At 52.5% G+C, this 18,576-nt stretch overlaps 2 gene segments (V, D, J or C); both read right to left on the minus strand.

Annotated features, from left to right (window-relative positions):
* Positions 1-18,576, minus strand: part of LOC101413443 (immunoglobulin alpha-2 heavy chain-like) — a 353,255-nt gene that overhangs the window by 13,869 nt on the left and 320,810 nt on the right.
* On the minus strand, positions 4,956-6,893 carry LOC101415217 (immunoglobulin heavy constant epsilon-like). The segment is given in 4 exon segments: positions 4,956-5,421; positions 5,513-5,833; positions 5,930-6,253; positions 6,515-6,893. Coding segments are annotated over 4 exon segments (1,242 nt in total).

Below are 18,576 nucleotides of genomic sequence, written 5' to 3' on the forward strand. Positions count from 1 at the left end.
CATTTTAATTTAACTTTATCGCCAGCCTAGTTCTACCACCAGGAAAACAGCCTCTTTATCCTCAGGAGGTGTTAAGACAAGAGGTGAGGCTTGTGGCCCACCATCGCTTTGGCTGGCCAGCTGGCCCAAGTATGCCTGTGGTTCCTGACTTCCCAACTCATTAGATTTCCACCCAGCTTCTGCCTTTTCAAGGATGTAGCACCCAGCCCCCACAGTTCTTTGCATTTGTATCACTGCTCAGCTCATTGGGGGATGTGAGGATGGAAGCTTCTAGAATGTCTCGGGCTGACTGGTGAGGCTGGGTCCAGGGGCTTGGTCTGTCTGTCTGTGCTCAGGTGGGTGGACTGGGGTGGGGGGCCAGTGTTCCTGGGGAGGCCAAGTGGCTTGACCCAGTCTTGGTGATGGCAGCTGAGTTCCTGTGGCATTGTGTACTGAACACAGGGGCCAGTCCCTCCTGGTTTTGCCCCTTGGGAATTGGATTTGTTGCTTCTACTTAGGACTGAGAAGAGGGAGTAAGTCTGCACTGGAGACCTTTCCAGAGAACCAGGTATGATATGGGAGCTGAGTTGGGGGTGTTGAAGGGATGGTCTCCCCAGAAGCTGCCTCAAGTGTGGGAGCACGCAGTTGTTCTCTCCTGCCTCTTCACTTCCTTCCTTCTGGCTGTTCATCCATGCCCTTGGGAGCTGCCTCCTCCTGCCCACCACAGGGCCACATATACCTTCCCAAAGCACACTCAGGCAGCATGGGATTTGTGGAAAGGAACTTTACTAAGAAACATAAATGGAAGGAAATAGAAATGCCAAAGTCGGGGGAAAGGTTGGGTGAGGCCTTGTTGGCCAGCACTGGAAAGTTGCTGGGCATTGTTGGTGGCTGTGTGGATGCTGGAAATTCCTTCTCCATTGGGCTGGACTCTGATCCCTGGGCTGGGGTCTCAGCAGTGGGCTCTGTTTGTCTCTGAACTCTGGACTGGACTTCAACTCTTGGCTGGACTTGGGCTCTGGGCTGGACTTGGACTCTGGGCTGGACTCGGGTTCTGGGCTGGACTCAGGCTCTGGGCTGGACTCAGGCCGTGGCTAGACTCAGATTCTGGGCTAGACTTGGACTCTGGGCTGGACTCAAGTTCTGGGCTGGATCTAACCTCTGGACTGGAATTGGACTCTGGGCTAGACTAGTGCTCTGGGCTGGACTCAGGCTCTGGGCTGGATTCAGACTCGGGTTTAGACCTAAACTATGGGCAGGATTTTGACTCTGGGCTGTACTTGAGCTCTGGGCTGGACTCAGGCTCTGGGCAGGATGCAGGTTCTGGACTGGAACTATACTCTGGGCTGGACTTGGATTCTGGGTTGGACTCAGGCTCTTGGCTGGACCTAAACTCTGGGCTGGATTCAGACTGTGTGCTGGTCTTGAGCTCTGGACTGTACTGGGCTCTGGGCTAGTCTTAGGCTCTGGGTCTCCTCTGGGCAGTAGGGTGGGCAGTGAGTTCTGGGGTCTTGTTTGTATATGGGATTGTTCAGTCAGAATAGGGGTGACTCTGATCTGCAGGGACCTAAGATGAGCCCAAGGTGGTCACCTAACTCCCTCTAGTTCAGGTCCCTCTGTGGTAGTTACAGGAGCTATTCAGGAGCTTGTCCAAAGCAGGTGGAGGATGGCAGCAAGAGTTGTCTTGACGGGTCCCATCAGATGCCTTGAAGCCTGAATTGGAGGCCACCCTGACTCCTGTGTGCAGGTTGTTAGCTCATGGTGAGCTCCACTGCCCCTGCCCTGTTCCCTCTGAGGGTTTATCTGCTCCTTCTCTCTCCTCCTCGCAGCCAGGGCAGAGCAGTCAGTCTTAGGGGGTCTGACCCAGGCACAGAGTGGGGCCTGTGTTGAGTGCCTGCTGAGCCTGGTCCACTCCCCTGGGCAGGGTCTCTGGGGTCTACAACACCTCGTGACTCATGTTCCTGTAGTCGTGAAAGGTCTGGGGCCTCCCCTGCTTCATGGCCGAGAAGACCCACTTCACCTGCAGGCGGGGGCGTGTGTGTGAGGGTGGTCCACTCCCCACTCAGGCTGGAGCCCTGTCAGATCCTTGCCTTCCCTTCTGTCTGGACTTTGCCTGGCCCTCACCCCACCTGGTTCTGGGAAGGAGGGGACAGTGAGGGGGGTCTTGGACCCACCTTGATGAGGGTGACAGCAGCACTGTAGCTCACACTGAGCAGGAAGAGGGTGATGAAGATGTAAGTGCTGGTCCATAGCCCGTCCAGCTCCTCACTCTCCTGTTCCTCGGTGCACAGGTCCCAGAGGTCCAGCTCTGGGAACAGATGAACAGATAGGTCAGCCCTCCCCCAGTGATGTGGGAGGGGTGGGACCACCTTTGGGAAGTGGAGAGAATTAGGGGCTGACAACCATAAGTTCCTGGAGCACTGATAGGGTGGGGCCTGAGGGGTCAAGACCCACCAGTTGGAGCAACCATTCAGCCCTGGAGGGTTGGGGATCAAAGCCCCAGACTCAGCAGGCCCCCTTGGGGAGCAGCCCCATCCTCTACTGTCTTCTGTCCACTCCCCAATCTGGGCACTGGGGGCAGGGGCCACATTGGTCTCTTCTGACCTCTCTCTCCTCTGTCCCCTGTCCCCCAAGGTGCCAACATTTTCTCTCCCTCCATTTTTCCTGGCTTCTTTCCCATAGCTGGTCACCTCTACTCAATCCCCAGGGCCCTCAATTCAAGGTTAACTCTGTTCCCCCTCAACTACCCCCCAGAAAATGGCCACCCAGGATGCCCCACTGGCTTGTATCCCACCACCTATGAAAGCCTCCCAGCAGCTCCCCCTGCCCACTTCCCAATCCTAGTCCCAGCTTCACCCCTGTGCCTGCCTCTGTTCTGCTCCCTGCCAGCTGTGAGGGTCTTACATGGACCAGCCTTCCCAGCTTAGAGGCCTCTTGGTGCTGCCACCCTCCAGAGAGAGTCTGAGCTCCCCAGCCCACTCACAGGACTTGGAATGCAGACTCTGGGGCCTGGATCTGCTTCTGTGTGAGGGAAACTGAAGCTCGGCTGAAGTAACGTGCCTCTCAGCAGCCGTGTGGACACTGAACCAGGCTGCTAGTCTGCGTGAGCCCACAGTGGCCTGTGAAGCCGCCTCTCTACCTCCTGTAAGCCAGGGCCTGGCTCCCTGACTCTGCCTGCCTGGGCCTTGTGGAGTCTGCTCTAATCCCCTGGGCCCACCTACTCCTCTCTGTCTCCCTAGCATGGCAGCAGGGGCACAGAGCAGGGTGGCATGGGGTGGGGGTGAGAGGAGAGGCCGGGTGGGTTTTGGCTCAGGAGTAAGGGTATGCATGCAGGCACAGGTACTGGGGACCCGGTAGGTTCCTGCGGGGAGCACACAATCGAGTCCCAGCAGGGGTGCCTGTGTGTTTGGCATGTGTGGTTCAGAGGTAGGGTAAGGCATCTGTAGGAGGTATAGATATCTGCACTTGTGTGTGCATGTAGGGCAGCTTGTGTGTGTTGTGTGCTCTGGTGTGCATATGTGATGGACATGTCGGGCTCTAGTGTGCCAGTAGTGCAGGAAGACTTGGTATCTGGTGTGTATGTATGTGGGGTGGTGGTGGATGTGGCTCTGATCCCCTCAACCTCCAGGACTGGGATGAACCCTGCAGCCTCCCCACACTCTCAAAGCCCCAACAAATCCTATTTAGAAGGGAAGTGGAATGGAGCCCATGCTGTGTATGTGGGTCTCTGTGAACATATCTGTGTGCACAAATATGCACTGTGTAAACATGCTTATGCATGCACCTATGTATATGCCATGTGTGCCTATGCATGTGTGTGTGCTGTGAGTGCACGTGAGAGTGTCTGCGTGTGCTTGTGTTTATGTGCCTCTGTGTGTGAGTGTGCACATCTGTGTGTGTCTGTGGGGTGCAGCTAACAGGTGGGGTTTTCCCCGGGAAGGATGAGGCGGGCTGGGAGGCCCTTGGGCTTGCATTCCGGTGCGAGGCCTCTCCTGTCTGTTGTAGATTGGGTTCTCCTGCAGGGAACTAGTGCCCAGGTGAGGCATGGAGGGCCTGGGTGAGGGTCCCACAGGAGGCAGGAGTGGGGCCAAGAGCAAAGCGTGTGTCAGCATGTGGGTGCCGTGTTGTGCCTGTGTCAAGCAGGTGTACCACTGTAGGGGCCTGCGTGGAGGGTGTGTGTGTGTGAGTGAGGATACAAGCATGATTTTGCAGATTTGTTGCCAGTGGGTGAACACTTCTACAGTGGGTGTTGCCATGTGCAGCACTCACGGGTGTGTGTGTGAGCTGGTATGGGTGGGGCCCTCCCTCAGGATCGTTTGTGGTTGGAGTGAGGCTTGGGCAGTTGGGCAGTGTCCTTGGGTGGTGACCAGAATCTCAGGTGTCCCTGTGCCCTGTACCAGGTGGAGTCTGCCCTACTCTGCTGTGCACATGAGGTGTGGGCTGTGGGCAAAGGCAGGGGCACAGGCACATTAGGACCCATGGAAGGGATTGCCTTCATCTGTTTCTCCACCCAGATAACTCAAAGGAGCCCACCTAGGCCTGGCGAAGTTGCTATGGGTACAGGGACTTGTCTGGGCCAGGAGGGGCAACAGCTGGTGAGCAGCTGGCTGTAGAGGCCCCTGGAGTCTCTGAGAGAGCGGGGTAATAAAGGGGCTGGTCCAGAGTTTCCTGGCTGCTCCCCTGAGGACCAGTGTTACTCTGACTTCTTGGACTTCTCTGTGCTGGCAGGATCCAGAGTGGGCTGAGGAGGGTCCAAGATTTCTGTGCTTGGACCTCCCTCTTCAACCCTTGGTCTCGGAGTTAACAAATGCCCAAGACACACAGACACATGGCAGAGAGTGGCCTGGCCATGCATTGGCCCTGCTCAGCCCAGCCTTCTCCCTACTTCCTATCCTGGAGGACCCTTTGTCCAACTCTCAGGGGCTCAGCACAGCCCCCATCCTGCCCCACAAGAACGGGCATGCCCAGGGTTCCAAGCAGACTCCAGAGTGTTTATTGGGGGTCTTCCCAGAGCAGTTTCAGAGTGGACAGAAGTCCAGCCATCCTCTGGTCCTTGACCAGCTGGATGGTGGAGTGGGGAGGGAAGGGGCTGGCAGGCAGTCGGGGGGCATCATTTACCAGGGCCTTTCGACACCGATTTCTCGAGGGTCCTGCCCTTCAGTGCCTCATGCACCACAGAGCAGGAGAATGTATCCTGCTTATTCCAAGCCACCCTGCTGGCCTGCAGGCGGCTGAAGACGAAGAAAGAACTGAGGCCAGGGGCCTGGTAGGGAACTGTGGTACTGTACTGGTCTTCATCAACGGGCACATTATTGTGTTTCCACTGCACATGGATGTCTGGAGGGAAAAAATTCTGGACCAGGCATGTCAAGGTGACCTTGTCATTGTCCTTCTGCTCCTCGGGGGGCTGGAACACATGGACTTCTGGTGGGATGCGCTTGCCTGTGGGCATGGAGGTGCCAGTCAGTCCCTGCTCTGGCTGCCACCCAGACCATGCCGGTGGTGCCCACCTCCCCACCCACTTTGGGCTCACCTTGGGCCTTGGAGACAGACTTCATAATGGGCCTTGGCAGGTCGGGATGTGTCACCTTACACCAGTAGGTCTCACCCTCAATCCAGTCTTTAACTTCCACTGGCAGGGTGGATGTGGCGGTGAATGTCCCATTGGACTGCTCCTTGATATCGACTGGACCTGGGAGCACAGGTTTCTTGCTCTCCCGGAACCAGTTTAGTTTCAAGTCTTTGTTGCTAGCCAGGTCCACCACCAGGCAGGTGAGCTTGGGTGACTTGCGGACGTACAGGTCCATGGGGCTAGGAGTGCTGAGGTAGGTGCTCACCCCTCGGGGTTCAGACTCTGTAGAATGGGACAGGGAATGTGTGGGAGGGCAGCCTCACTCTTAACCTCACCCCTGCTCCCCCACCCCATATCAGGGTGGATGAGGCCCAATACCTGAGCAAATCCTGGCAGTTGCATTAAAGATTTCATTTTTATAGGAGACCATGCAAGTGTAGGTTTTTTCCAACTTCCATTCATCCTGGGTGATGTTGAGCTCACTGTGCGTGGAGGCCAGCTTGCCTTCCTGCTTGACTGGGCCATTGGCAGAGAGCGGATGGTTTATCTTCCTTTCGTCCTCCAGCCAAGTGACACTGATGTTGCCTGGAGTATAGTCAGAGATGAGGCACAGGAACTGGATGTCGATGTGGGTGCCTCCTTGCGGTTTACAGGATGTGTGGTAGAGCTTCACAGTGGGCGGAGTGTAACTCTCATATTTCTCTACAGGCAGAGATGGTCAGGGTGTGAGTACCTACAGGTAGGAGTGTTGGACCTCACTGAGCTCTGTATCTGTGCCCATGTCCTCTCCTCCCAGGCCATCTGACCCCTGTCTCCACAAGGAAAGGCCCCTCATGTCCTACTCTTTGCTAGGACAATCCCTGCAGGCCCTCTTGGTCCCAGCCTGTCACTTCTTGAAAGTTCCTCCTCTTCTGATTGCAGTCCCTCTTGCTGTAGTCACAAGTGAACCCAGCCCGTGCTTACCATTGACGGACTTGATGATGTTGGAATTGGTTGGAGCATGGACCACTCTGCAGGTGAACTCCTTTGTGGCTGACTCACCCAAGATGGCCAACTGGCTTACAGTGGTGTAGAGTCCAGTGGTCTCGTGCATGGCAGAGGGGAAAGTCACAGCACTGCTGTTCAGGGAACCTGTGTCCCAGGTCACGGTTACTGGCTCTGGAAAGTAGCCCATCACCAGGCAGCCCAGTTTCAAATCGGAGACAGAGGGTTCTTGGCATTGGACCATGGGGAAGACCAAGGGTTTCTTGGTGGTGACTGCAAAGATGAGGTCATGGTCAGTACTGGCTTGAGACAGGCAGTTCCTGGTGTCACCCCATCAGACCCCAAGATAACCAAACATTCTGACCTGAAGGTTCCCATACCCAGGGTCCTGGGTGGTCTGTGGGGCAGGAGCTTTGATGTGGTAGAAGGGACTGAAGCCTTGGGGCTCACTCCAGCCTAGGAGTTTAGGTAGCCTGGCTCACTTCAGACCCTTCTTTCATTCTGTGACTTCTCTCTGCCCACAAGCCCTAAGTCAGCACACTACCTGATGTCCCCACTGTACCATCACCAGAAGCTCTTTCTCAGCAATCATTACTTTCAGCCTTAGGAATGTAGGTCATTCTCAATCCTGAATGGCTAGATCATGAAGTTTTTCCCCTTGAGGGACAGAAGAGAAGGCTCAGAGCCCATAGATGCCCCTTGTATCAATTGGGGTGAGAGAACCCACAGACATCCAGACATTACTATACTGTCCCTTCTGTTCCCCACCATAGACCTCCCATTGAGAAGCAGGGACCCAGAGAAATCCCAGGAATGATGACGCTATCCTTCTGCTGCACTTCAAAGTCCATCGAGGGCTCCCCACAGGTCAGATGTCTGCTACCTGCTCAGGGCACCAGGCTCCCTGAAGTCCTGGGATTCAGCAACTCAGTTCCTTGAACTTTCTTGGTCCCTTGATATCACCCCTACTTGACCAACCAAGTCTCCAAGGGTCTCTACCCTCCCTGCCAGGGGCCTTGTAGGGGCCTGTGGTGCTGTACTGGTCCTTATTGAGGAACACCTCACTGTGCAGCCACTGCACATAGATGTTCACAGGGAAGAAGTTCTAGAACGGGCAGGTCAAAGTGACCTTGTCTTTGTTCGCCTGCTCCTCCTCAGGTGGCTGGAACACACAGATCTCTGGTGGGATGTGCTTGCCTGTGGGCATGGAGGTGCCAGTCAACCCCTGCTCTGGCTGTCACCCAGTTCTATCCACCTTCTACCCCCTTTGGTCTCACTGTGGACCTTTCTCTTAGGGCCCCGTGGTCCCAGTTTCTTCTGATCTCAGCTGTATAGGCTGGCATAAGGCTCATCTCTCTCCCTGGGCTCATTTCTTTCTGGACTCAGCTGCTCTGCTCTCTTCACATGGTCAGCTGTAGACTATCAAGCTCATCTCTCTTCCCCAGACCTCTGCCATGTCTAATGGAGCTGTCTTTCTTCCTCTGTATTCTTCTCAGTGTGTATCTACTAACATGTAAGAGTCTGTTTTATCAGTCCACCAATGGGGCTGGGACTCAATGCTGAGTTGCTCTCTAATGACATGGTTGAATCAAAGCACAAATCTTAACATAATTTAATCAGACATCTCAGTTGAATCTAATACAATCAAAGGATTCTCACACCCAGAAGAACAGGCCAGGTTACAAACATAATCTATATCTCTTTTTTGGAATTCATAAATAATATCAAACTGCTACAGATGCTATTTAGAGGAAGGACTGAATTTCAGATGGGCTTGATGGGTTCTTCATCCTCTGGCCAGGGGGCATTATGATCTAGTCTTCCCATCATGACAGCCCAAATGTCAATGGACTTTACTTCTGATACACTTCCTTCCCTCTCCCAGATAACAATGATGGTATCTTGAGTAGTTCCCAAGAAAGAGCTCACAGAGTAAGAGAAAACAGGGGCCTAGTTTAAAGATGGTTCTGTGTGATATACAGTGTGGGAGTTTGACATTTTTGAATTCCAAAAAGAGGTATAGATTATGTTTGTAAACAGGTCTGTTTCTCTGGGAGGGATAACTCTTTGATTGTATTGGATTCAGCTGAGATGTTTGATTAAATTATGTTAAAATTAGGGCTTTGACTGGGTGGACTGTGGGAGAGTGTGGGCTATGATGTGGATCATTGACCATGAGGTACAGCGGGGCTCAGAGATGTATTCACCAAATGCAATGAACATCTCATGATGATGGAGGAAATTGTTGTTATGGGGGGAGGAGTGGGAGGAGGGGGGTGGGGGGTATATGGGGATCTCACATTTTTTTAATGTAACATTAAAAAAACAAATAAAGACAAAAAAAGATTAGGGTTTTGACTCAAACATGTCATTAGAATGCAACTCAAAATTGAGCCCCAGACCTCTTGGTGGACTGATAAAACACAGAGGACAGAGCTGTTCTGGGCCAGGGACTGTGGTATTTTTATAGCTTAGAAGAGCTATCAAGACAAAGCTGACATGGGCCAGGCTGGACCAAGATGAGCTGTCTTGAGCTGAACTGGGGTGAATGGAGTTAAGCTGGGCTGGCCTGGCTGGACTCCATGGAGATAGACTCAACTAAGTTTGCTGATTTCTTGGCTATCCTGAGACAAAGTGATCTGGACTGTGCCCGTCTGGAATACATGAGGCTGGGCCAGAGTGGTCTGGACTGTACAGCTCAGAAAACCCTTGCTTGGGATAGTCCAGCTTGACCCAACCTGGCCTAGTTAAATCTAGGATAGTTTGTTTCATTCTACCCTGTTCATCCTAGCATATTCCATCTAGTTCAGCAAAACTCAATTCATCTCAGCTTAGTTCATGCAGCGTAGCTTAACTCAGCCAGATCACCTTGGCTCAGAGCACTCAGTTTAACTAGGCCCAGGTCAACCACAGACTGTCAGGACAGCACTTACCACACCTGTTTCAGGGCAAGCCAAGGTAACCCACCTTAACCCACCTTATTTACCCTATCTGAGCTCAGCTAAGTGGAGCCCAGCTTCTCCCAGCCCAAATCAGCTCCACTCAGTGGTGCGCAGACTAACTCAGTACAATCTAGATTAGATCAGCCCAGCTAAACTGACGCCAGGGCAGACGAGTTCAGTCTAGCCCAGAAGGGTGAACTCAGTTCAGCTAATTCCAGTTCTGCCTAAATCAGTCACACATTGCCCAATTCAGCTCACCACAGTTCAACTCATTCTGGGCCATCTCAGTCTACCCAGTTCATGTAGCTCAGTCCATGCAGTCAAACTTTTCTCTACACAGTATGGCTTAGATTAGCTCAGCTCAGCCCTGTCCAACTAAGTGTAACCCCACCTAGATCAGCACAGTTCAGCTCAGTCCTGTAACTCTGACTCCTACACCATCCAAGCCCAGCCCAGCTCAGCCCAGCTCAGTTTAGCCTAGTTCATCCCATCCTTCCTCTGCTCAGTCCGGCTTAGCCAAGTTTATCCCATCCCTGCTCAGCCCAGCCAAGCTTAGTCCAGCTCAGTCAAGCACAGCCCTACCCAACCCAGCTCAGTTCATCCTGGTCCATCTCAGCCCTCCTGCTCAGAGTAAGTCAGTCCACTGAGCCCAGCTTAACTCAGCCAAGCACTGATCAGCTAAGCCCAGCAAAGTTCAGCCTTGTCCAGCCTGGCCCAGCCCAGCCCAGTCAGTCTGGGTCAGCCCATTCTTGCCCTTTCTCAGTCCGCCCTACTCAGTGTAGGTCATTTCACTAGGCTAACTTAGCCCAGCCCAGTTTATCTCCTCCCAGCTCAGTTTAGCTAAATTTACCCCAGTCCAGTTCAGCTCAGCTCAGCCAAGCCTAGTCCCAATCAGTCCAGCTCAGTCCATCCTGGCCCATGTCAGTTTACTCTGCTCACTGTTGGTCAGTCCACTAGCTCTGCACAGCTTAGTTTAGCCCAGCCCCGCCCAACCCAGCCAAGCCTAGATGAGCTCATCCCAGGCCAACCTAATCCAGCCCAGCCCAGTTCATCCTAGTCCGGTTTAACCCAGTTCCTCCTAGCCCAACCCTGCTCAGCCAAGCTCAGTCCTGCCGAGTTTAACCCTGTTCATCCCAGCCCAGCTCAGCCCAGCTCAGCCCAGCTCAGCCCAGCTCAGCTAGCTCAACCTAGCCCAGTTTAGAACTGTTCTGCCCAGCCCAACCCAACCCGGCTCATCCCATCCCAGCTTAGCCCTATTCTGCCCAGCCCAGCCCAGCCCAACACAACACATCTCTGCATAGCCCAGCTCTTCCTTTTTCAGGCTGGCTCAGCCAGTCCAATCATGTACAAGCCCATGCCTGCCCAGCACAGCACAGCTCATCCCCACAAGGTGAGCCCATCCTTTCACAGCCCAGCCCATCTCAGGCCAGCTCAGCCAAGCTCATCCCCATCCAACTTCAGCTCAGTCTATCTTGGCCCATCTTAGTCTACCCTGCTCAGTGTAAGTCAGTCTATTAGCCCAACTCAGCCCAGTTCACTTTAATCCAGCCTAGTAAATCCAGCCCAGTTTAGCTCAGCTGAGCTCAGCCCAGCCCAACCCAGCCCAGTTCTTCACAGCCCAGTTGAGTCCAGCTAAACCAAATCCAGCCCCACTCAGCCCAGCTCAGCACATCCTGGTCCATCTCAAAGCCACCCTGTTCATGGAGGTCAGTCTACTTAGTCCAATCCAGCCCAGCTCAGCCCTGTCCAATATGGACCAGCCTAGATTATCCTTGTTCAGCTCACCCAAGCCCAGCTCAGTCCAATTTATCCCAGCCTAGCTCAGCCTTGTCCAGTTTATCCCAGCCCATCCCATCCCTATCCAGCCCAGTTTAGCTTTGCCCAGGCTGGCCTAGCCCAGCACATCCTTGCCCAGCCCAGCCCAGCCCAGCCCAGCCCAGCCCAGCCCAGCTCAGCCCCTTCCAGCCCAACCTTGCCCAGCCCAGCCCAGTTTAATCCTCTCCAACCTGTCCTAACCTATTCAAGTTTATCTCAGCCTGGATCAGCTTAGTCCAGTTTATCCCAGCCCAACCCATCCCTGCACAGCCCAGTCCAGCCTAGTCCAGCCTATCTCAGTTTAGCCAAACCCAACCTCACCCAGCTCAGCTCAACCCATACTGGCCCATCTCAATCCACCCTGTTTGTGGAGGTCAGTCCAGTTTGTCCAACCCAGCCCAGACCAGCTCATCCCAGGTCAGATTAGCTTTGTCCAGACTACCCAAGCCCAGCCAATTTTAGTTCAGCCCTATTCAGCATGATCCAGCCTAACCCAACACAGCCCTGCCCAAGTCAGCCCAGTTTAACCCAGCTCAGCCTGGTCCAGCTCCACCCAGCTCAGCTCATTTCATTCTAGCTCGACCTAGCCTAGCTTAGCCCTGTCCAGCTCTGCCCAGCCCAATTTAGCCCATCCCAGTTCACTCTGCTCAGTATAAATCAGCCCACTCTGCTCAGTGTAGTTCAGTCCACTCAGCCCAATCCAGGCCAGCCCAGCTCAATCTTGTCCAGTTTAGCCCAGCTAAGCCCAACCCAGCCCTGTCCATCCCAACCCATCCCAGTTCAGCCTTGTCCAGCATGCCCTGCCCAACCTCATCCAGCCTATCCCTGCCCAACACACCCCAGTTTAGCCCAGCTCAGCCCAGCCAGCTCCATCCAGCCCAGCTCAACCCTGTCCAGACCAGTCCAGCCTAGTCTATCCTAGCCCTGTCCAGCTCTGCCCAGCCCAGTTTAGTCCATCCAGACTCATTTCAGTCTACTCTGCTCAGTGTAGGCAGTCTGCTCAACCCAGCCCAGCCCAGCCCTGCTCATCCCAGTCTAATGCAGTCCAGTCCAGCTCAGCTCATCCATGCCCAGTTTAGTCCTGTCCAGTTAGCCCAGTCCAGCCCAGTCCTGTCCAGCCCATCCTATCCCATCTTAATTTAGCCTTGTCCAGCAAGACCCATCTTATCTCATCTCAATTCAGCCTTGTCCAGCCTTCTCCAGCAATGCCCACTCTAGCCCAGTGCAGCCCCATCTAGCCCATCCCTGTCCAACCCAGCCGAGCTTAGCTCAGATCTGCTCAGCTCAGGCCTGATAAGTTCTGCCCAGTCCGGTTTAGCCCACCCTGATCCATCTCAACCCACCCAGCTGAGTGTAAATCAATATACTCAGCCCTGCTCAGTCCAGCTCAGTAAAGCACATGGCTGAGGATAGCTCTGATTGACCAGTCTGGCTCATCTCCTGTCACATACTTAAGCCACTCAGTTAGCTATGCTAAGCCCAGCCCAGCATAGTTCTAAACAGCTCTGCCCAGATCTCATGGCTCAGGTAAGTCTCAGCCATGTGGTTCAGCACAAGGACAGTTCCCTGCTGCTTGCACCCCAGATTAAGACTCCAGACAGGCAGATTTGAGTTCTAGAATGTTGCAAGTAGACCCACAGCCCAGACTAGCCCAGGATATCTGAGCTAACCCTGTCTCTCTCTTGGTGCCCCAAGCTTTGTCCCATCCAAGGGCTGCTTGCCTCTTCAGGTTGACTTTGGGAAGTCTCTTCTGCTGCTCTGTGTCTCCATGCAGTGAAGAGACAGCTGGAAGACATGTAGTGACCAAGGGGATCAGTCCATGCCAGGAAGATGATCAGTATCCACACCCCGTACCCCAACAGCCCCAGGATTCTGGCCCCTCTGTTCCCAGTGGCTGAGATACCTGAGGTCCCAGAGCCTTCATCAAGAACTGCTGCTGGTGTGGCCTCTCCAGACTCACTGTGGCCGTCTGCAGTGTCCTTCGATACTCAGCAGGGCCCCTAGGCCTAAGAGAGCTAATAGTAACTATTGTTATTTTTATGTCAATAGAAGAGGGCTTTGGGGGAGGGTAGCTCTGCCTCAGTGCTCTCAGCTAAAAATGGAGTGGGAACTCCCGGGGTCTGGGCAGCCCTGGAAGTTCCCTTTTCTCTCTGTTCTTGGGAAGTTGATGGAGTGCCAGCCCGTGGTGTCTTAAGTGAAACCCACTGATCGGGGTCCTTTCTTCTGTCTACACACCCTTGCCCATGCCTCTTTTTCCTTTTCCAACTGCCTCCCCTGCACAACTCCTGACCTCAGGCTCCAATGTGTGGACTCAGTGGTCTCCGTTGGCAAATGCTCACGGTTCCTTCCACGGGGTCTCGGGATGAAGACAGCAGTGTGGCTTGATCAGATCTGCTCCTCCAGGCAGCTCTGCAAAAAAAGATTGTGGTTGTCTTGTGCATGAGGAAATCAAGGCCAGGATGTACATGAAGGGCTTCCCAATGCCCTGCCCACACTTGTCCTGAGGTCAGGCTGCTGAGTGCAGCGACTCAGAGCTGACAAGATATAGGTCACTCTGGATATGAGTGACCAGGGACCATGGGTCAACAAGAGTCAGGCAGGTTCCTGTTCTCCACTGGGTTCACTGGGCTCCCAAGAAAGTACCCTGCCAGCAAGGTATATTACCCTTCTTACAGAGGGTGTGGTGACCCTTGACCTGTTTACTAACTCAGGTGCCTGTCCTTTATTGGTGAAGGTTTCATTGAATTCTACAGAATGGGTGGGCTCCACCAAAGGTACACGGAGAGGACAGAGTACCTCAGGGCCTGCAGGAAGGCTGTATGTAACTGCAAGGCCAAAGGTTGACTGGTTAGTCTGCAAGGCCACTCTGGCTACTAGTATTTGGGCTTCCTGGGACCTATCAGTTTGTATCAGTGCTGGGAGTCCTGGCACCATGCAGCAGGCTGGCTGGGGTGTGCCGTGGTTCTTTGGAGGCTCCCATGGTGTATGTGCCTGGTGTGGCATGTGGCCACCCTCCAGTACCTGCTCCATTAATGCCTGAACTGCTAAGTGGTCAGCAGAGTCTAGGGTTTCATTCAATGCTGCTGAAGTACCTGCAGGTATCCCCTGAGGCCCTCATGCATACACACACTGGGAAAAGCCATGGAAATGTGTGTGCTCAGGCTTGTCAGTGCTGGGAGCCTAGGAGAACACACACAAGGTCTCTTTTTTGGGGGGAGGGGGAGCTGCTCAGTGGCATTAGGACTGGTGGGCCTGGCACAGGGAACTTTGTGGAGATGAGTGCTGTCAGACCTGGTGTCTTCTGGAAGGATGTTCAGACTCAGTTCAGAGATCCTGAAAGGACTACTGAATGGCTGGGGCTTGGTGGGGCAGGGGTTGACCCACTGTAATTGGCTGAGGCCATGAGGTGAGAAAGGATGAGTGACTCAGATTTGTGGCTAGGGTGAAGCAGTGGTCCAGCCTGGATCTTCCGCCTTCTCAGGGCAGTCTCTCTGCCCCACCTTGGCCTCAGGGACGGACAAAGCCTGGGGGGAGGGATGGGTGAATTCCTTACAAGGACCCATGCTCTCAGAGAAACCACAGGGGGCTGGGGAGGAAGCAGAACCCCATCTGTGGGGATCTCCTGAACTTTCTAGGCTGAGGTCAGATACACACAGCATAGAACATTCTGGCTCAGTCTATCCTAGCCAGGCTAAGCCCATTTCAGTGAGTGTGAGCACAGGTTGGCCCAGTGTATGTGGGGGTGTCCACCTGGGCCACCCTGGCTCATCCTGGTGTCCTCTTTCTTTCCAGGCCTGTGGGCACTGGGAATAGGGCCCTCAGGGCCCAGTCTGCCTGGCCCTCAGGTTTTAGGTACCAGGTTGCTGGACTCATGTGAAGGAGCAGTGGGTGGGCCCCCAGGAAGGAAGTTTAGGGTGTCTGCAGTCTCCAAGGCTTCAGGCTCCCAACTGGGATCCCCCTTTCCTGAAGGAGAGTGCTCTCTGTTCCTTTTCAGGGTTCCTTCAGACTGGGCTCAGTTCTGGACACAGGAGCCTGAGTCTCATTCTTGTTCTGGCACCAGGAGTGCCCTGCTATCCACCCGCTTTCTGGTCAGGGCCAGGCTGGCTCTGGCTACTCCTTGCATTGGTCCTGGCAAACACAGGACTTAGCCATCCTGGATGCCTAGTCTTGTCCATTCCAGTCACACCACAGGCCCCCATGCTTGTCAGCAGATTTTCCTGTATCTCACGATGTTGCCCCCTTACTCCAGAATCTCAGTTGTGCATGTGCTTGCATGCATGTGAGCCAGTGTTCGTGCATGTGCATGCACACATGTGAACTTGTGCATTTGAATACACAAGTGCATGTGCATTTGTGGGTACGTGCATATGCATGTCTGTGTTCATGGGCATGTGTGTGCTTTTGGGGAACAGGGAAGGGTGCCCACTCTACCCAAACCTTAATTGGTCCTGCTGAGCAAGGTGTCCCTAGGCAATGTGTGAGAGGGCAGTGCTGTTCCCTTCACACGAATAGCTCACACGACGGTAGGGAGAGACAAGACTTAATTCTGAAGGGCAGGGGACTCTGATGAAGGTGTCAATGGATTCCACAGGAAAAGTTGGCAGCCTGAAATAGAGATAGAAATTCTTTCTGACTGCTGAAATCATCATTTCTCCCTTTAAGGCCTTCAACTGATTGAATTTGAGATTCCACTCATTGTTAATGGAAACCTCCTTTGTTGACTACAGATGTAATCAGATTGCATAGATGCAATCTACTGACTAATGATTTAAACACATTGAATATCCTCATAATAACAATCAAGCCAGTGTTTGTTTAAACAAACAACTGGACTTCATAATCTAGCCAACTTGACACATGACGTTAACCATCACAGCCAGGAATACTAAGGATGTGTTGGAGATTTAGGATGCTGTCTGGGTGTTTCTTATGGGCACTTATGTTCCTAAAATACCGGGTTGTGTTTATATTTTAGGAGACACTAGATTTTGTGCTAATATCTCATGAACACAAATAACCTTAACTATGTTTTTTACTTTGGAATGAAGCAGGGTATGAAACCAGATTTGATGAGTAACCTGAAGTACTTTGGTCCATAGTGTGAACTAGGATAGATGTAAATGAGTCACAATCCATTGAAGAGCATCCAGGATCTGAGAAAAGATGCCAGCACAGCCATGGACCACCTCAAACATTTCTCTGAACTAGAAGTTTCTGTGGAACTCATACTTTAAACCAGGGGACTTTAAAAAGTAAAATGACCTGGCAGATGGGGTTCATTGCCATGGCAGATGGTCCTTCTTTGGAGCTGGTGTTTCTGCATGATGGAATTGGACTCAGAGGGGATCTCTTTTCACAAGACTTGCATGCTGCTTTATTGGAATTGTAGTTGGTGCTGGGGTTTTAGATATATTTAGGGGATTTGAATCTCTGGACTGATAATATGACACCCAGGCCCAGAGCCTCAACAGACTTCAGCCCCTACACTTTGATTTATTGGACTTACCCCACTCAGCTAACATCGAGTTGAAGAAGGTCAACCACCACACCATGGAGCCTAGAGTGTCTACAACTGAAAGCAGGAGGAGTGCATCCAGTATCCATGTGGAATCTAAGCCCCCACTTGACATAGATGTGCAATGGACACAACCAATCCAATGTCCACAGAGAAAATATGGAATGTGTGTGGGAAGGGTAGCCATGGTGGCTGCTGGGTTTGGGGAGTGGGAGGAAGAGATGAGATGTGGAGGCGTTTTCGGGACGAGGAGATGTCCTGGGTGGTGCTTCACGGACAATTACGGGACATTGTAGATCCCCCCAGGGCCCACTGGATGGAACGTGGGAGAGTGTGGGCTATGATGTGAACCATTGACTATGGGGTGCAGTGATGCTCAGAGATGTACTTACCAGGTGCAATGGATGTGTCACGATGATGGGAGAGAGTGTTGCTGTGGGGGGAGTGGGGGGTGGGGGCGGTGGGGTTGAATGGGACCTCATATTTTTTGAATGTAATTTTAAAAAATAAATAAATAATTAAAAAAAAAGTAAAATGACTGAGACAGCAAGTTTCCATTGACTTTAGTATTTTGGTCATGGAAAGGATCATTATGGGTATTAGTGAGTGGTGCCACTCTCATTTCTGCTTATTGGTTCCTAGGCCCATGAATCTGGGCTATGAGAGAAAGAGTATCATATATTGAATGCTTATTTATTTATTTTAGTTAGGCCAGTACTTTATTAAGGAAACAAGAGAATAGAAATGGGAGAAAATAACAGATTATGGGTCCAAGGTATACTTGCAGTTTGGTCTAGGCAGAAAAGGGATAAAAAGGATGATTTAACTTCTGTACTTGCTTTTTTTCTCTTTATTTTTTAAAAATGTTACATTCAAAAGATATGAGGTCCCCATATACCCCCCACCCCCCTTACCCACTCCTCCCACATCAGCGGCCTCTTTTATCATCGTGGAATATTCATTGCATTTGGTGAATACATTTTGGAGCACTGCTGTACCTATTCCTCCGACTTGCTAATATCCAGGAGAGTGGTCCCAGGTTTTTGCCATACTTTTTTAAAAAACTTATTTTATTTTTAAATTCTCTTTTCTTAAATTTAATAGATCACACAAAATGCTGCATTAAAAAACTTAAAAGGGAGGCAGGGCAAGATGGCATCTGAGTGAGTGCACCTCACAATCTCTCCTGCAAAGAAGTGGCTGAGTAGGATTGGAGTCCTGCCAGAGTGGGTTGTTTCAGGGACTTGCAGGGCAGGAGATGTCTGGATGTCAATCTGGAGAGACAGTGAAAGAAGTGGTGCTTGCTAGAGGTAGAATTTTGAGTTTCTGACATGGAGGTCAGAAGTTGTGGGCCTCACTAGGGCTGGCAGCCATGGCATTCCCTGAAAACTGTTGGTTGTGCTGTGGCATTCCCAAGCCCTGTGTTTCCCGGATGTGTGGTTCCCAGGTCCATGTCCCCTAAGTCCCCATAGCCCACACTCCACAGGCCCACATACATTGAGTCTGCAATATCCCAGACTTCCCATTCCTGAATCCAGTGCTCCCTGAGGTCCATGATTACCCTAGCCCTCTGGTTTTGGACTGACTCTGTGAGTGTGAGAGATTTGGTGGGGGATGCAGAGGGGCAAGGCGAGCACAGGTTCAATTTTCTGGTCCCCCGCTCTTTTTTTTCTTGAGCTTGGAGGAGCATACCAGCTGGCTTGGGGAGAGCCTGGGAAGAAAGGAGAGGCAAATCTGCTGAGAAAGCCCAATTTACCTAAACACTCTGG

This window comes from Dasypus novemcinctus, chromosome 19, assembly GCF_030445035.2.
Source record: "Dasypus novemcinctus isolate mDasNov1 chromosome 19, mDasNov1.1.hap2, whole genome shotgun sequence".
NCBI classification, from domain to species: domain Eukaryota; kingdom Metazoa; phylum Chordata; class Mammalia; order Cingulata; family Dasypodidae; genus Dasypus; species Dasypus novemcinctus.